This window comes from Condylura cristata, unplaced genomic scaffold (genome assembly GCF_000260355.1).
Source record: "Condylura cristata isolate star-nosed mole 26May11 unplaced genomic scaffold, ConCri1.0 scaffold00025, whole genome shotgun sequence".
NCBI lineage: Eukaryota > Metazoa > Chordata > Mammalia > Eulipotyphla > Talpidae > Condylura > Condylura cristata.
Genome location: NW_004567126.1, coordinates 23,556,788 through 23,575,656, shown reverse-complemented (window position 1 = coordinate 23,575,656; position 18,869 = coordinate 23,556,788). Strand labels below are relative to the sequence as shown.

Sequence of the window (18,869 nt, the reverse complement as noted above, 5' to 3'; positions counted from 1 at the left end):
CCATGCCAATGGACTGGATCTTGGTTTTGCGGACACGAATGTCACAGAAATTAACTGGCTGTTTCAGGGGAACCCAGCGCACCTAAACTCGAAGGCCAGATGGGAGAGGATGGAAACTCCATCAAGGTGAACCTGATCAAGCAGGATGACGGCGGCTCCCCCATCAGACACTACCTGGTCAAGTACAGAGCGGTGAGTACTTTTCACCCTGCTGGTACCCACCTTGCTGCAACATGTGAAGCCTGCCAGGGAGGACAGAGGACTGCTCTGTGTCTTTAGGGGACTCGTGGGCCCTGGGCAAGGTATCGGTACCAGGACTGACCCACAGCTGCTGAGCCATGTCTACACAGGGGCCATTTTCAGACCTCCAGGATGGGAGGGGAAGTGACAAATTCAGACTACAGTGGCCTTTCTGCTGCTTGAACTTTTCTACCAAGTTGTCTTGCAAACAACCTGTTATCGATCGGTATCTACTAACCACAGCTATGGAGAGAATATGCACTGATGGCCGGGGGCTTTGGTTTTATGCATTTTCCCATGGGTACCTTAGGGTCCCTGCTTTACATATGAAGTAACTGGGACCTCCACAGTCAGGAACTGGGACTTCCACAGGCTGCCGTGGCTGCCTCACTGTGGAGCAGGGACAGACTGGGAAGGAGGTTACCACCCACTGGAGTGGACTGTAGGTCTGATGGGCGCCTCTGTCTTGTTAGACTGATGAGGCTCAGACAGATACAGGATCTGATTCCAACTTCACGGATGGCCAGCATGTGACCTGACTATATCACCCAGTCTCCAAAAGTCTCCCAGTTTTCCATCTGTAAAATGGAATGAAATACTTACTGAGTTGTTGCAAAGATTATCTATAATATATTCAAAGAAATTGAAAAGTGCTTGGTGCTTGGAAACCTCTGCACACAGTAATGAATCATTACGCTCAGGTGCAGACAGGAACTACCTTCCAGAAGAGGCCACCTTGGAGGTCAGGCCTCTAGGCCACTGTAGCTGTGACAGGCAGGCCTGCATCCAAAATAGAGCAAAAACTCTGAGTTGTGTTCAGTTTCAGTAACCTGAACCTTCCTCTCCCTTCCACTTCACAAGCTTTGCTAAATATTATTAGTATGTATTAAGTAATGTAATTGCTTTAGTAAATATTTGCTTATATTTTGGTTGTCTATTTTATAATGATGTTTGCCATGGAAGAAAGCCTATCAGAGAAAAAGTTGGCTGGGTTTCTTTGCTTTCCATCAAAATAGGGCACAGGATGGCCCTGTCCCGCTTCCTGGACAGACTCTAAGGAAATTCACGAAATTCATGTTGCTCTTCCTGCGTGTCCCCAAGACAGTTATAGGCCAGGACACGGGTGCTGTCACCATCCCAAAGGTGTGTCCTTGCCTGGCAAAGGTCACTGTATCTGGCTGTGCTGTGAGCTCACTCCCTCAGCCTCCCCGCCAGGCTGCCCCTTCCAAGTCCAGGGACAAGTCTTCCTGCGTGTCCTGTACGTGCGTTTCTGAGTAGGTCAGAGAGGAGGAAGGGTGGGGTCATGAAGCCAGGTGACGACTTCTCGAGAAGTTCTCAACCTCCTTCCACAGATGTGTGTTAAGGAGCTGGTCATCTAATGGTGGCTTTCTAAACCCCTGCCCAGAACAAATACATGCACTAATGTGTAGGGCGGTATGAGAAAAACTCTTCGATGAGACAAAGCTTCCAGCTATACCCCGGCAGTGCTTTGCTGAGAACCGTGTCCCTGAGCACCCCATGAACACCCAGCATTGGCCCTGACAACAGAACTTATGCCTGAGACCCCTGCATGACAGCTGTAGAGACCAGGTTCCACAGCATGGCCAGAAGATCAGTGCAGCTTCTCAGATGTTTGTTGAGCTCCCTACAATGAAAAAGGAAGATCACAGCTTTGGGTCCAGAAGCCCTTGGCCTCAACTGCAACCGCCAGTGTGACTTTGGGAAGTCACCCGAAGTCTCCCTCACTTCCTAATCCCCAGGTTCAATACAAGACTGGGCGCACCCCCCCCCCATACACACACACAGAGGCATATTGGAGGGATACCATGAGAAAACGTGGACAGCCTTTAATGCAGAGCCTGGCATCTTCCAGGTGCTCCGCAAACGATAGTTCTCACCTTTAATAGAATTCTGCAGCGTTGTGTCTGGGAGGTGAATTGCACACCTGAATGTAAGCTACATTCGGAGACAGGACAAGAAACCTGATTGCACACGTGCGCAGCCTATCAGAGTAAAATTGGGGGGTGTGCATCACACAAACCCCCCAGGTGATGGGGCCTTGCAGGGCTGGCCCCATGTCACACTGGCCGCTGTTTGTATTGCGACTTCTCAACGTTTAACCTCCTGACCTGTGTGTGATCCGTAAGGTTTTTCAGGCCGGTGAAGACCGTTCCTTAGTTCTTCCTGCAAGCTGTCCTAGCCAGTGTTCTCCTCTAAAGTGTGCTGGTGTCTTCTCTCCTGCTTGCCGGTTTCTCCCAGAAGCTCTCCTCCGACTGGAAACCAGAGATCAGGCTCCCGTCTGGCAGTGACCACGTCATGCTCAAGTCCCTGGACTGGAACGCCGAGTATGAGGTCTACGTGGTGGCTGAGAACCAGCAGGGGAAGTCGAAGGCGGCCCACTTCGTGTTCAGGACCTCCGCCCAGCCCACTGCCATCCCAGGTATGACTGCTTCTGCTCTCTGTGAGTTTCCCGCTTTGAATTAATGCAAAGTGCTGCACCTCCTAATGTGCCTGAACAACCCTTGACAACTTGCTTGCTTCCAGCCATCCTCATGATCGGTTGCCCACGCAAAGCTTCGTTTTACTTTGTACCTATCTGTGTGGTGGGTTGAGATGTACTGAATCCCCAGGAAGGCTTGGCCAAGCATCTGGGGCAGGGGTCCTGTGTCATTTGACGTTGAAGGACTGATACTAAATCAGTTCAGACCCATCCACTGGGGAAAGCCCCAGCTCCATTCATGCCTTGGAAGCTGGCTGAGTAAGGATCTTTGCTGAGACCTTATCTGCCATCTGCCATTTTGCACCAGGACCATGTAACTGTTCTGAAGCTCTTTCTATTGATGCTTGCTTACCTGCACAACCATGGTCCGATTCTCTTCTCTGTGGGGACTCCAAGAGAAGGAAGAAGTGGTTCCCAGTTAGTTGAAAAGCGTCTTCTCCATTGAGACAAAGATTAAATTGAGCCACTTGAAACAAAACAAGTGGAGAAAATAGAGGCCAACAAGACCATTGATGGAAGGCAGTCTGGTCTGCTAAGGACTGTGATGGGACAAGAGCTTTGGGAGATGTAGATCCGTCTCGAGGGGTCCCGGATCAAGTCAGGGGTGGGGAAGAAGTGACTCTGCCGTGGTGGGACCCAGCTCCCTGGCGCAGATGGCCCGTGTCCTCCTGGGCCCAGCCCCTCAGCGAGAGAGAGATTCCAGCACAAGCTTTCCCAGACCAGCCACGCTGGCCACAGGCAGGAGAGGTAGAGCTAGCACAGAGAGCAGAGGCTGTGGAGGGGCCCATGAACTCTGCCGGGTTCGAGCCTGGTAGGAAGATGGGGAGGCTTCTTGGTCTGCTCTCCCCACCCCCAAGCCTGTCTGGTGTATAGGGCTCACCTGGGCTCTGGGCTCAGTTGTCACCATCGCCAGAAAGGCCAGAAAGGACGGGGGCTGCCTCGGACAGAGGGCCGCATGTGTGAAAGTGTGGGGCTGTGGGGCAGCGGCGACAGCAGTGTGCGGTTCTGGATGGTGACGTGTGCGTGTGTGCATCTGAGTGCCGTGGGATGTTGGCAAGTGGGGTGTCAGCCCTAGAGCAGAAGCGTCTATTTGGTCTTCCCCTCAAATCCTCAGAGAGACCTCTGAGCACTGACTCCGTGGGGTGTGACTCTGCCAGTACGTCACCTGGTCAGGGATGAAGGCGAGGTACCTGGTGGAGCTGGAAGAAATGTTCTTCTTTCTGATTATTTAGGGTGTCCACTGAGAGGCAGCCCTGCCTGCCCTCGGCAGTACACTTCTTCGCTGTGTACTTTGGTCACTTTTTCCTTGAAGTCGAGTTTGGAGTGAGCATCCAGATCTGCTTTGCTTGATGGGACACTTAGCTGGAACGTGCAAAGCTTGGTGGCCCTTTGCAGAGAGACAGAGTCCTGATGGCTTTTGTTTTCTGGGGTGAGATCCCATGTCAGTCGCTCGGACTGACTGGGTACTGCCAGCAGCAGCAGCAGCCTCGGGGTCAGGAAAGTGTCAGAGACAGACATTCTGGGACAGCCTCGTCCTCCTGAGCCCTGCCCGCTGCAGAGGGCAGAGTCTGAGTTTCCCAGTTAGCCCGGAGAGGGCTGGAGGGGCTGCTGGCCTCATCCATGGTCCTTGTGTGGGGGCCCGAGAATAAAACCTCTGAAAGACGAGATGTGTGATCCGGTAGCATCCTGTGGTCAGCAGCGTGATAGAAGAGGAGGGAGGCAGGACCAGACAGGCCCTCCCGTGCAGGAGGAAGCAAAGCCTGCTTTCCGCTGAAACGCAGTCGCTGTCTCTGCCTTTGCCACACGGGCGCAGCGGTCAAATGCATCTGCCACACGCCCGTAAGCTGTAGTGACTAGAGCTGCGTAGGCTTGTGGACTACCTAGGCCTCACTCTAGCCAAGGTAACACTCTCCTAATCAGACTCCTGTACCTGACTGTACAAGCTTCTTTTCCCTCACTTTAATTTCATTTGCTCGCTGACCCCTGACCCCCAAATTAACCTGCTGTGCTGCTTCTGGCATTGCTGAGCTTCTGAACTGGCCTTGTGGCAATAAAACCGCACTGAACTCTTCTCTAACCTTTGTCAGTTGAATTTACTAAGTTGAATTAACCTTTGATTCTTGCGTTTTCTCTATTTGACCTATTTTTTTTTCTTTTTATCTATTTTTTTTCTCTGTTTCTGTCTCTACCTTCTCTTTCCTCCTCCCTTCTCCCCTTCCTGTGTCTGCCGTCACACATTCACCTTGGACGTCACTGGGACATCCCCACTGCCACATTTGTTTTTAAACAACCGCATTCTCTCTGGGGACCCATTGCTTGGCGCCCGCAGCGACCTTGGGAGGTTCCTCCGCGTCCTACACCTTTGTCTCATTGCTTTTCTCTGTAGTGACTCTCCTTTTGCTCTGTTAGGAACTTGAACACACACACAATTAAATTTGCTTAAAAGCCCAGTTCCTATGAGAACGACCAGTGCCCCATTTGGAAGAACCTGTCAGGACCACCACCACCACCACGGCCACCAAGCACCCCATGTGGAAGAGCAAGGTTTGGCGATGGGAAAAGCTTGACCTGCAGTCATTGCGCCACCCTCAGATACTTCTGTGCCACTTCCCGGGGGGTGCACCCCCTTTTAGCGGCAGCACAGAAATATTTGCGAGCTCCCTCTTTAAACACTATATATATAAGAAAAGCATTATTCTGAGTTGACCAAGAAGTTGCTGCAAATCTGCTACCTATCTGCATTGTTGTTCTTACCTGAAAATGATGTAGCAGAGGACGATTTCTTGCATCAGATGTTAAAAGCACCACATGCTCCCGCCCCATTCTAACGCCATGCTCCTCCTCTGCCCGTCAACAAGTAGTTGGCTTTGCTTGCATGGAAGTGCCCGTGGTAAGGGGGCAAACCCCTGAGATTTGCCTGAGCATTTTCCTGACTTGATGGGCAAATTAAGTCACCCGTTGCCCATGCACTAGAAGAAGTTGAATCTGTTGGGTATTTGCTGGGGCTCGTCAAATGTTCTGGGAGGCACTCTGGCCTGGTAACAAAACAAGCACGTTCCGCTGGCTCTGTGAGCAGGGCCCCCTCTGTGATGTGCCCAACACCTGCTGGCTTTGTAAGGTGTGTGTCTCCCAGTGGGGTGCTACCTGTGCAAGGCAGACAGCACAGAACCTCATGACTTGGGGGTTGTCCAACAGTGACCCCCCCCCTTACAGCATCAACATCAGTGCCCCAGGCTGGAACCATCCACTGTGAGCCAAACGTGTGTCCCTCACCCTCTCCATGAGTGCTCAGCAGAGTGGAAGGGGAGGGTCAGGCCACTCGCAGATGGCCAAGCCCACGGTGTCCACCCCTTGCGACTCAGTCAGCCTGTCAGTATTTCCCAATACCCCAGCCCCCTGCCCCAATTGGTCAGTGGCATTGCTTTAGGGAGGGTTTTAAAACTCGGATGCAAGCCAGCAGCTTGCAGCCTCACGTACCCAGGAGAGGAAGTGGCGTGTGCTTGCCCAAGTTGCCATGGAGACCGGGGGTGGAGCCTGCCGGCCACATCAGTGTGTGTGCGTGGGGATGGACCGTTATGAATAAAAGCTCCCTCCCTCAGTGTGGTCACATCTCATTCTACATCTCTCATCTCTGAGCATCTCCAGAAGTTTGATTTTTGTTCTTTTGGTTTCTTTACTTTTTAGTTCTGTTGTTACTCGTTAATGTTCAAAGTCTAGCCTTTCCCTTTGGCAACCCAAAGGGTTCCGAGCTGTGGTCTGCAGGGTGCTGCCTGTGTCGGGGAGCACAGGCTGGGAGCCCCCAGAGCTCATAGTTTAGAGGCTCCTGTGCAGACCCCAGGATAGTGTCTCCCACCCCAGACTTCCAGCCCCGCCGTGAACCTCTCTCCCTGGGGTCCCTGACTCCTGTCACACCAGCAGCAGAAGCAGGCACGACCCTAAGGCAGAGGGATAAGGAGAAGGAGCAGGGCCCCGTTCAGTTTGCGAGAGCTGTGGAGACCATAAGAGAGAGATGGGTCCTCGTGCAGGTGACCAGTCTATCCTGTCCGCCTGGCTCCCGGCATGCTCTTTGGACATCTCAGGCAGAGTCTTGTGTTCACCCAGGAGAGCCCCCCAGGGGTTGAGCCCACCGTGGTCTCAGGCCCACATATAGGTGAGAGATCCATCCGTGTGTCTGAAGGGACTCAGGAGAAGTGGCCCAAAGTGTGCAGACGCCTGGCGCAGCCCCGCCCCCCTCAGCACACCTGGGCTCTGCAGACATGGAGGTGGGCAGGCCGTGTAAGGAGACACCTGCTGGAGGATGCAGGAGGCCACACCCACTCAGTTCTCCTGAAAGCCTCCAGCCACAGCCCCACCAGGGTCCCTCAGAAGGTGGGCCCCGTGCCCCCCACGGGAGCGAGCGCTCCCCGCCTAGCTCAGCCACCCTGCCGCTGCGACCCGTGTCAGCCCAGCCCCCTCCACTTGCCACGGGGGTTTCTCTGCTCATTTTTGGAATATTTATACGGCAGGTTTGGATCACGTTTTTCTACTAATAAGAATGCTAACTTTGTTGTGTAGATAATCAGCGAGGCCTTTATGAAGTTTACACCTTTGCATTATTAAAGGAAATAACAGTTCATGTGAACTCACCAGCGTGTTCTCATTTTATTTGACAGTTGTGTGTCCTACAAAGTATCAGAAGTCCTTTCCCTCCACCTCATATGTACCTGGATAATGCCAGAGAGCCATTTAAAATGTGCCCCAAACTTGTAGCCTGCTGAGTGGTGTCTTAGCCAAGGAGATGCTTGTCTTTCCTAATGGGAACAAGGGTTTTCTCATATCTCCTAAGACTGTGGGTCACTGCTGCCTTCGGCTTCCTTGGCCCCCGGTGGCGAGGAGAGGGCTAAGTACTCTTGCAGGACTGGAGAGGTGGGACCTTGGGCTCTGGGCTGCTGGATACACTGGCCTGTAGCAAGATCTCCGGACTGCACAGCTCCCCTTGGAACTCCACAGCCAAGGCCACACAGAATAACCTTGTGGTAGGGAGAATCTGAGAGAAGTTTCTCTTTAGTGAGCTGGATTCTGTTTATGATCTCAATTACTTGGACACTTCATGAAGTCCCCCAAGGTCAGTCATCTCTTTAACACATACTGGGGGAGGAGAGAGCAAACATGGAAGAGATTTATGTGAATCAGAGCCCAGCCCAACAGTTCTGAGGGTCCTGCTGCCCGAGGCCCGGCAGCACAGGGATCCATAATCCCACCTTAACGCACTCAAGACAGCAGGTAGACGTAGACCTGAGCCTTGTCCGATGCCATCATCTCCCACAGTGGGAGCCATGGCCTCCAGGCAGTGCCAGCTGCGGACCCCCCCTGAGCAGGACAATGCCCTGAGGTTAGGGGAGAGCTGCTCCCCAAAGCATTCTTTGCATGCGGGTTACAGACGAGTTAGTCAAGGGAGGCCCAGGAGAGATTGTACAGACGTAGACGCTGTTGTTCCTTCCATGAGATGTTACATTAGGTGCAGAGAAAACCTCAGTTCCTCTGACTTCTCTGGACTAAATACACTTATATACCATCCACCAAGAAGTCATGCGTGTTGGCTTGACTTGACCCCTTTCATCTGTAGTCCAGCATTTCCCTTGTTTATAGTTTCTTCCGACAGCTATACACATTCTCTCCCCAGTCTGCGGGGCCCCTTCCGTCCCCTAGAAGCTGAGTCCTAGTGACGAGCTGGGTGGTCCCCTTCTCCCAGACTCCCGGATTAGTCCTGCTGCCCCTCCATCCACCCAGCATCAGCTAGGTCAAGGCCATCGAGTGAGCATATGCAGCTCATCCTATGTCACAAGAGCAACCGCTGTGCATCGTGACGCAAACGAGAAGACCCAGAAACAGTGGCCCCAGACGCCCCGGGGTCTTCTTTAACTCCTGACTCCTGATTCACCCCCTGGAAACTCTGATTCAGTAGAAGTAAGGAACCTCCAAATTTGAATTTTTAACAAGGCACCCCAAGAATTCTGCTGCAGGTGGATAAAAATTATATATTTGTCCTTGGGGGTCTGTCTTTGCCACTTCTCACCTGCCGCTGAGCAGCTCCCAGAAGCCTCGTTGTCACCCCCCCAGTGCCCCCAGGATAAGACCACGTCTTCCTTCTCATCGCGCTTCTTTAAATGTCTAGAGCCTGTGTACTCCTCTCCTGGCTAAGCACTCACCCATTTGTACAACAAATACGCTCTGAACAACCCCCGTAAGTCAGGTGGATGCTGGGTAGGTGCAAGCACATGCGGAGAAGGAAGAACTGGTGAAAAAGTATGTGAGTGAGCACAGTGGCAGACAGCAGTAGGAGCATAAAACAGGTAATGCTGTAGGTAAATTCATAAAGGCCCCTCAGTGGAGCTGGGGTGGGGGGAGGATAGGTCTGAGACGGTGATGTTAGAGCTGAGGTCTGCAGCGTAGCAAAAGCTACCCTGAGGTGATAGAGATGGCATCTTCCAGACGAAGGTTGACAAGGCTGTGAGCAGAGCGGGGCTGGGTGTGTGAGCAGGTAACAGGCCCTCGAGCTGGAGGGCAGCGATCGGGCAGGGAGGATCATGCCCCAGTCGTGTGGTCCGGAGAGTCCACGGTGTCTGCAGGCCTCAGGTGCTCAGGGCTTCCAAGGGGGGCCTCGAGCCAGGAGAAAGACTGGTTGTAAGCAAACGAGAGGGGCTGCTTTCTGTTCTATGACTCAGTCATTTTGCCCCCCTGCCCTCCCCCTGAATTTGATCTTGGTGGTGGCCAGCAGCCCTGCTGGCTCTGAGGGGCCCACAGCATGAAGAGGGCAGTTTCTTGCTCACTCACACATGGAACAGCCCTTTCTTTTTCTCCAGTTTATTTTTCCTCCTTAAAGAGATGACCAGTTCCATAAAACTGCAATTGCTTATAAACGCAGAATGCAGCATTAGTGCTTTTAAGTCTAAAAGCGGGCATCCTCCCGCGACCCCCAACCCCCCCACAGAACTACTCTAGGCTCCTCTTCAGTCACTTGGCCCTTCCATCTGGTGGTGCTGTTGCCAGACGCAGCCAGTGGGGGCCAGCCCGGTGCTGGGGAAGGAGAGGAAGCCATAGGCTGGAAGGACTTCCCCAGTCAGGAAAACAGCTGTGAGACTCAGAGGACCAGGGAGATTTGCATTTCTTTCTTTGCTTTTTGGGGGGAGTAAGTGAAGGCCCTGGGGAAGGAGAGAGCGTGGTTCTGTTCTGCTTTAGCGAGCTGTTGTGCAAGTGACCTCCTCTAGCTGACTGCAGAGGCCAGTGGCCAGTTTTCTGCTGCTGAAGTCCAGAGACCACATGGCCAGAGTAGCCAGAGCTGAGTCCTCTGAGCACAGCATCCTTTGCTGGTCTCGGGAGGACGGAGGGGCTGAGCTGAGGGTGGAAGTGTCAAGCCAGAGGGCCTGAGGAGAAGGGCTGGCAGGCAAGACCCAGGGGCCAGACTAGTTGCAAGTCAGGAGTCTCCTTTGGCCCAGGCCCCGCTCAGCCCAGGGGGAGAGAAGCTAGGTCTCTGGTGGGCTGAGGAAGCCCTGAGCAGGGAACCCTGAGGCAGACACGGGATCCCCAGCACACAGACTGCATGAAAAAAGAAAATGTGTGCCCACCTGGGCGCCACTCACCTCAGCTACATGCTGCTGCCTTTGTGGTGGCTCTGGCTGCTGAGCTCAGCAAAAGCTCAGCTCCCAGTGGATCCTGAGGGACAGGAAGCATTAGTTAAGTCCCAGTGGCAGTGGGACTGTCCGTTCTAGAACTAAGTCCTTCCAGGAGAAGAAAAATGAGTCAGAAAGCTCCAGGATTTCAGTTTGAGGTCATTGTTCCCATGCTGGCCAATGGGCAGAGCCCACCTGGGCTCTTGCTCCGCAGAATGTGACCACATCTCCTGGGTGCTGATCTAGCAGCCAGTGGGGTCCACTCAGTCCACTGACATGAATCCTGAGGGTCCCTAGAGAGCTAACCCGACATCCTTCTGCAATACCATCAGTATAGTCCAAGCCTAGGTACACTTAGCGGGATGCCAAGGGCCTGAGAGACAGAGGCTGTCATTCCAAGGGGCCCTAGCTGCACGGGGTGCTGGCCTGGGCGGGTGTGAGAATGGGTCGGTCTGCAGTGGGGCTCTGTCCTGAGTGTGAGCGTGTCTGCTGTGTGGTGTGCATCTCTGGGTGAGTCTGCTGGCCTTCCTCCGGTCCGATCCGAGCCTACCTGAGCTCCCAGACGGTGAGTATTCCCAGACCTTCTCCTTGCCCACCAGGCCTGGGGAGGCCCCCGTATCTCCAAAATGAATGGGCTTCCTCCATTTTCCTGGGGTGCAATGAAGAGAAACCTTGAAGCTGCTTTGGCCCAACATCGGGCTTTTCTAGAGCTATTCCTGAAGGGTGAGGGGTGGGGGGGTGGACTGGACACCCTCTTGTACTTGATGCCACCACAAACCCAAAGAAAACCCCGTCAACGCACGTTGGGATCCTGTCCCTGTTGGTTCTTAGAAGCCACGGCCCAGCCTGAAATCAGTGGCCCTTGCCTGCCCATCTGTTCCCAGGGCTCCCAGGGAGACCGAGTGTGGGTCTGGGGGAAGGGTCAGAGGTTGAAGACAGAGATGAGGACCCAGCTTCCAGTCCCATTGTTGTCCTGACTGGTGGGTGCCTCATATTCCCTGCACCCCCAGTTTGAGATGAGGCTGGCATCCCTCTCTCGCAAAGATACAGAGAGACCCTGTTGTCTCAACACCTAGTCATAGAAAGCTCCCCCCCCCCCCAAGAAGGAACCACTCTGGACACAAGTGCCCTGACTCGTACTGAGGGTCCACCCCCCGCCACCCCCAGGGGCTGCTGCTCCCAGGGTCCAGGACCCTGCATGTCGGTGTGCTAACCTGCAGCCATCTCTCTCTCTCCCTCCACCCAAGCCAATGGCAGCCCCACCGCAGGCCTGAGCACCGGGGCCATCGTGGGCATCCTCATCGTCATCTTCGTCCTGCTCCTGGTGGTTGTGGACATCACCTGCTACTTCCTGAACAAGTGTGGCCTACTCATGTGCATCGCTGTGAACCTGTGTGGAAAAGCCGGGCCTGGAGCCAAGGGCAAGGACTTGGAGGAGGGCAAGGCTGCCTTCTCGTGAGTGCCACCTGCCCCCGGGCCCAGGTCTGGGCTGCAGCCCAGCCAGGGGGCCAGCAGCCGAGCCAGCTTGGTGTCTGCACTGGGAAACCCCAAGGGAAAAAGGCATTTGAGACATGTTCCTCAAGCATGGTCTCAGGAGGGACCTGTTTTCCTTTTTTAAGATTTATTTATTTATGCATACAGAACTGGAGTACAGGCCAGAAGTGCAGGGAGTGAGAAGATTCACCAGAGAGAGTGGAGAGCAGAACAGGCAGATTGGCTGAAATAAATACACTTCCAAGGGGAGCATCAGGCGAGCCAGGAGAGGTCTGCCACACCATGTGGGTCATCTCCCTAGCTGGGGATCGAACTCATGCTGCAGTGACTGCAGATAGGTTCACGGTGCTGTGCTTTAACGCACTGTGCCATCAAGGAAGGCCTAATTTCTTTTTCTTTTTTTTAAAGATTTATTTATGCATACAGGAACAGAGGGGTGGTCGGGGTATAGGATTCACCAGAGACAGAGTGGGGGGCAGAACAGGCAGCTTGAGAATTACACTGCTAAGGGTGGGTCAGGAGAGGTCTGCTGCGCCGTGTGGGTCACCTCCCTGGCCGGGGATTGAACTCAGTACTGAGGCAGCTGTGACTACAGAATGCTGTGCTTCAACCTGTTGCACTGCCAGGGTCCCTGGAGGGACCTTTCTAATAGCAGACTCTGGGGTCTAACCCCACATCAGAAATCCCTGGATAGGTCAAAATGAAGGGAATGGTCAGAACTCAGCCTGCAGGGAACTGCCTGCCGTGGAGGGGACCAGCATTTGAAGAGCACACTGGCCTTGCTTTCATTTATTCATCTTTCTTCCCTACATCATGCCACAAATCCTTACTGAGCAGCTCCCCTCAGCAGTGCACTGTGCCAGACACTGGCAGGTGCAGCAGTGGTTAAGACAGGTAAAAGCCCTGTCCTCACAGAGCAGACAGTCTGGATGCTCCTCCCTCCAGCAGCTCAGGAGGAATAGGAGATGGCCCGGGACATGCTGAGCTCATTATGGGGAACCTTCTCAGACTCAGACTGGTGAGGCTGAGCTAGAGCAGACCACGCAGGGTGGAGCAAGGAGATGTGATGTAGCACTGCACACATGCTTAGTAATGCATGTTTAGTACAGGCATCCATGTGCACATGTTTGCACACACGTACACACTTACCTGTGCCAGGCTTAACCTTTACATTCATGACCTCCTTTCCTGTTCATCACAGCGAGGTGACGCACAGACTATTACACGCCCCACGTTACCCATGAGAAAACGATGCAAATCAAACGTTCGGGGCAACAGTGCTAGCAAGAGGGGTGCTGAGACTCAGGCTCTCAGGCCTGGCTCTCGAAGGCCACTCTGCCAGCCTGGGGCCAGGCCTAGGTCCCCGGAGCTGAAGCTGGCTTCTCTGGGAGTGTCCTTCCCCCACCAGCCTCCCGTGATCAAACCAGAACTTTTTCTACAGGAAAGATGAGTCCAAGGAGCCCATCGTGGAGGTGAGAACTGAAGAGGAGCGGACCCCGAACCATGACGGCGGGAAGCACACAGAGCCCAACGAAACCACGCCGCTGACAGAACCCGAGTATGTGGCGGGGAGGGGCTGTGTCTCAGCAAATCCCCACACCCTCCTCATCACCCACCTCCATGCTTCCCACCTGCTTCTCCCTGCCAAGCATTGGGGGCCAGAGCTCTGGAGCACGTGGTCCAAAAGAGCCGCTCGGGTCACAAATCCCTAGAGAAAGGACATTCTTGGTTCCGTCTGGGGTGACTGGGGGTTACCGCCTTGCTAAAGTGGGACCCCTAGTCCTTGGTCTCACGCTGCACTCCTGGAAATGGCCTAAGGGGACTGAACTCCATTGAGAGAAGCCAAGCTTGCCAAGCAGTCTCATTAGGATTTCCAACATTCTAGGATTTTCTGCATTCTTCCCTAGTGGGTGAGGAGACTTGGAGACCTGGTAAACCTCCCCGGCCTTGGTGTTGATGGAAGACTCGGGGACCCTCCGTTAGAAACCACGTCCAGAGGTGGCTGTCACCACCAGTGGCTGTCATAGCCACTGAGTTCACTGGAGAACCCACAGATCTTAGGAGCCATCCGGAGCCCTCGACTGCTTGTCCCTAACTTCCCGCCACTGCCCGCGGAGCCTGGGCAGAGATTCAGGCAGGGACCAGGAAGACTCAAGCAGGTGGTAGGGACGGGAGCCCAGTGCAGGCCACTGCAGGGAAGCAGCAGGGAGGAAGGGCCAGCAGGTCCCTTTTGAGGCTGCCACGTTCTTTGTCGTCTCCTGTCTCCTCTTCTGCTTCCTCATTTCTCTGTGGGCCTGTGCCGGTGCTTGTACGTAGCTCATGCCCAGCCCACGGCCCCTCCTCGGCTTCAGCCCTCCCCCCTGCTTCTCTGTCTCGTCTAGGCTTCATCGTCTGTTCTCTTCTACTTCCTGTCCTCCCCACAGGCTGCCTGCTGATACCACAGCCACTGTCGAGGACATGCTGCCTTCTGTCACCACCGTCACCGCTAACTCTGACACTATCACCGAAACCTTTGCCACTGCTCAGAACAGCCCCACCAGTGAGACCACCACCCTGACTTCCAGCATTGCCCCCCCAGCCAATGCCACGCCTGACTCAAATTCTGTGCCCCCCGGCCAAACCACCCCTTCCAAGGGGCCCGGCGTTGCCACCTCCACCCCACCCCCAGCGTCAGCCCCCAAGGTCGCCCCCCTTGTTGACCTGAGTGACACCCCCACCTCTGCCCCGGCCGCTAGCAATTTGTCTTCTAGTGTCCTGGCTAACCAGGGAGCTGTGCTCAGCCCTAGCGCCCCTGCCACTGTGGGGGAGGCCTCCAAGGCCGCGCCGGCCAGCAAGCCTGCCCCCGCGCCAGGCCCTACCGCGGCGGGCGCAGCCAGTTCCCTAGCAGCAGCAACTGCCCCTGCCCCAGAAGCCCCCCAGGCCAAGCAGGAGGCTCCCAGCACCAAAGGCCCGGACCCCGAGCCCACCCAGCCCGGCGCTGTGAAGAGCCCGGCCGAGGCAGCCACGGCCCTCACTAGCCCGAAGAGCGAGGCTGCCTCCGTCAGCGCCACAAACCCTGCCCAGGGCGAGGACTTTAAAATGGACGAAGGGAACTTCAAGACCCCAGATATTGACCTTGCAAAGGATGTTTTTGCAGCCCTGGGCTCTCCTGCTCCCGCCGCTGGGTCCAGTGGACAAGCCCCTGAGCTTGCTTCTTCCACTGCAGACATCTCTGTTTCGCCTGCACCAGCAAAGACCGAGTACGGCCTCTCTCTGTCTGCTGTCACTGGGTTGTGTCCGTGGTGTGTGTGTGTGTGCTGTGCTGCGTTCTCCTTGTCAGCTGTGTCTTCAGCCTCATCCAGGTTTTCTCGGAGACGCTGTCAACCAAGGGGCTGGGATAAGGCAGAGCACAGGGAGCCAGGGGCCCGGAAGCAGCCACCCGCACTAATTAGGTCATGTTAATTATGGGGTAGCTGTGTCATCCTAGCAATGGCATCTGGTTTCCCTGAGGGAGACCTTGCCGTGGGGAGCATAGCTTGGGAAGCGAGCGAAGATGCCACCCAGGGACCTGCAGGCAGAGCCAGGCTGAGTTCCCACCAGATGGAACTGTTATGCAGAAGGAAAAGAGCAGCCTCCCCCCGCCCCCAGGCTCTGGGGCAGAGGGAGTCCGAGCCAGAGGCCCTGACACCTCCCACCCCCAGGTGCCCCCTCCCCCACCCATTCTTGCTTCCCCTGCCTGCCCGCGATGGATCTGAAAGACTCAGGGCTTCCAAGTGCCAGTGACTGTTGGGATTTCAAGTTCAAGGGAAAATCCTTACTAAGCTTATAGGTTTCCTGAATGTGATGCTGAATGGCAGTCGCAATAGCAGGGCTGGCGTCTGCGCCTGTCCCAGTGTGTCCTTAGACCAGACTCCCTCCTGGGACTGATTGAGCCAGGGTGGGTCCGGCGCTCACAGAGGGCCCCCTCACCCCAGATACGAGGGGCAAGAGCAGCAAAGGGAACCTCACCGGGAGCTCTGGATCTCAGGAAGCGAAAGGATTCCACTGCAAGCTGTGCCCACTTGCTGCCCCAGACCCCCGTAGTGTGAGAGCCCCCTGGAGCCTCCCCCAGGCTCCATGGAAAGCCACCATTCTCTCCTGCTGCCAGGCAAGCCATAGAGGCACCATCACAAAACACGGCTTTGTTGGGGGTGGGGAGGGCTACTGGGGGGAAGGTTTGTGGGGGAAGTAGGACACACAAGAGCTGCTGGTTTACAGAGGGCCCTCTGGCATCAGTACTGGGGACCCCACCACTACCCCAGGTGATGCCAAGGGGTTGGCATGGCGTCGGGATGGAAACGGGAAAGGCCTCGTGCCTCTGGCTCGGTGGCTGTCAACTTTGGCTTCCTTTCAGAATTATGTGAGTGCTTTTAAAAGCGACCCTGACCGAACTAATTAACTCAGGATTTCCGGGGGCACAGCCCAGGCACCAATGACTTCTAGAGCCCCCTGGTGTGTCTGCCATGGAGCCAAGGTGGGGAGCCCAGGTCTGAACGGAACCCCCTCCAAGGGACTGTGGACTCAGTGCTGTCTTTTGATTCTCTGCAGGAAAGGCCCGGTAGAAGCAAAATCGGAGTGCCCGGAGACAGAAACGAAACCAGCGCCAGCCGAAGTTAAGACGGTCCCCAACGATGCCACACAGACCAAGGAGAATGAGAGCAAAGCATGATGGGTGACGAGAAACCAGCAAAGATCAGAATACAAAGTGACACAACAGCTTCACCAGAGCATTTCCAGTATCTCTCGCTCCTCTCTCTCTCTCTCTTACACACACACGCACACACACGCGCACACACATCTCATTCCTCTAGTGTCTTTTGCCTTTAAAAAAAAATACCTAAACAGATAAACATGGGATCTCCTTTTTGTAGGGTTATAGAAAGGGTTCCTTTGTTGCACACTCACTTGTAAGAAAATGAGACAAAAAGGTTAAACCCACAGCCAAACTAGGACACTCCGTTCCCTGAAACCATTTAAAATTCAAACAAAAGGACCCCAAATTAAGAATCTAGGAAGCTCAGAAGAAGAAAAAAATCTAGGTTCAGGAAGACCATACTGGTGTACCCACTTGGCGCAGACCAGAGTAAGAGAAATACTTCCAGGCACTCAGACTAACCGAGTGAACAAAGTCCAAGTTTATTTTTCTACTTTCAGTCGAGTTTGAACTCTGTAAAACCTCATAAATAAGTTATCATTTCTGTTCCCTTTGTATTTGTTCAGTATGCAAAGTGTGTCACCCTTTCTAGCTGAATTCAATTCCCACGTAGACTCTTGTTTTGTAGGAAGAATGCCAAATTGCAGCTTGTGGGGGTAGATCTCAATTTGCAGTATTCAGATTGCTTTTTTTCCTTTGCTTTTTTCTTCTTTCTTCTTTTTCTTGCCTTTTGTTTTGTTTTGTTTTGTTTTGTTTTCCTTTCTGCCAACTTTGTTTTCCAGTGTTTACAAGCTGACCAATGTTCGACTTCGGTTGTATTTAAATGTCCATGTACAATAGCTGCCTTTTTGTTTTTAAGTTACAAATACTGCCTTGACGTGGGTGGGTTCATCACACAGGCTCAGAGCACAGGGCCACTCGGCAAAGCACGGCTGTTCCGTGGCTCTTTCCCCCATTCTGATTGGAGATGTTTGCCTGTGTGCAGCTCAGGTGGAAATCCATCTTGTTCTGGAAGGGTTTTGCTTCTCGGTGTTTGGTTCTTTTTGTGTTTCCTTGGGGGCCGGGCCACTTTCTGATCAGCCACCACCTGCCTGTATCTGTAAAGCAGGTTCTGCTCCCAGGGCTTCCCCGTCCTTCAGTTGGAAGGGCTCCTTAGGCTTTGTTGAATGAAGCAGAGAAGATTGTATAGTTGGGGCTGGTCTTGGTGAACACACGTTTTACCCCAAACATCCCCTTTTTTGTAGAAAGCCAAATAAAAGATATACGTACCATTTCCTTTTGAGCCCAGAATCTAGATTTGAGCGGAAGAGCACATGTGCTTCAGGGAATTAGTGTCTTTTTTTGGAAATCTGTTGAAGTAAAGTAACATCGGCCTTCTGTTCACTTCGGCAGCATTGGTAGAAACAAAAGAAAAAAGAAAAAAACAAACAAACAAAAAGCTGACCTGCTGTCTGGAGTCACAACATGACTTTCTTTGATTGGAAATCAAGTGGGAAAAAAAAAAATACAGAAACTTTAAGGGGGATGGGAGGGGGGAGAAGGGAAAAGCCAGCCCTTTGTATAGAAATTTTGCTTTTTTTTTTCCTCATTCTACTTTAGAACTGCAAGCTTGTGCACTGTGGATGCGTGAATATTTTAGTGTGAAACGTGTTTTTGTCATAGTATTGAAATAAAACTTCAACATAGTTTGGTTGTGGAAGGTATAGCAGATAGTTCAGAAAAAAAAAATATTCAGGAAACAAAAATAACTCGTAAAAGGAATCGAAGCCTTTAAACCAAGAAAATGAATTTGAAAAGATGATAGCGCTGAAGATGACGCTAAGTGAGCAGACATCAGGACTCTGGGCGTGCGTTCCTTTCTGAAGCAAGAGGTTAGAGTGGCCAGACCGCCCCCAAGCCCATTCTGTGGGCTGCGCTCCCCAATCTTCTGACACCCCAATTTCTGACACTTCTGCAATCTGATCAGTGGCGATAAGCTAGATTATCATTTCAAACTGTGAAAAATGGTCTTGTCATTTGCTAAGTGTGGGGTTATTTTGCATTTTCTCAGCTCCTGGGGATGGAAATGGAGGACCCCAGTTTACCCAGCTCCAGCCCCTTTGACTCTAGGTCTCGCACACACCTGTGGTCAAGAGCCCAGGCCCTGGGAACCGGCTCCGGGAAGACAGTGTAACAGCACACCACAGGAGGGGCGCTTCGGGGTGTGTGAGACAGGGAGGACGGGCAACGGTGGGCTCCTCCGCCACCAGGTCACCAGTGGAATGGACGCCAGCCTTGGGATGTGACCGGCTGTGAAGACCGGGGTCACGTCCAA

At 53.6% G+C, this 18,869-nt stretch overlaps 1 protein-coding gene across 17 annotated transcripts in view; it reads left to right on the top strand.

Annotated features, from left to right (window-relative positions):
- NCAM1 (neural cell adhesion molecule 1) overlaps positions 1–18,060 on the top strand; it is a 277,215-nt gene extending 259,155 nt beyond the window's left edge. For 5 of the 17 annotated variants that reach the window (XM_004689257.2, XM_012729544.1, XM_012729543.1 and 2 more), the window contains 5 exons: positions 68–192; positions 2,503–2,680; positions 11,637–11,844; positions 13,325–13,441; positions 16,450–18,060. In XM_004689257.2, the coding sequence (XP_004689314.1) occupies positions 68–192; positions 2,503–2,680; positions 11,637–11,844; positions 13,325–13,441; positions 16,450–16,570 (749 nt within the window). In that variant the 3' untranslated portion in view covers positions 16,571–18,060. Of the gene's footprint in view, positions 1–67; positions 193–2,499; positions 2,681–5,069; positions 7,354–11,636; positions 11,845–13,324; positions 13,442–14,306; positions 15,123–16,449 lie in introns of those variants that run through there. The other 12 variants (XM_012729542.1, XM_012729541.1, XM_012729540.1 and 9 more) reach the window with 4 other exon arrangements.
- Positions 18,061–18,869: the final 809 nt, after the last annotated feature.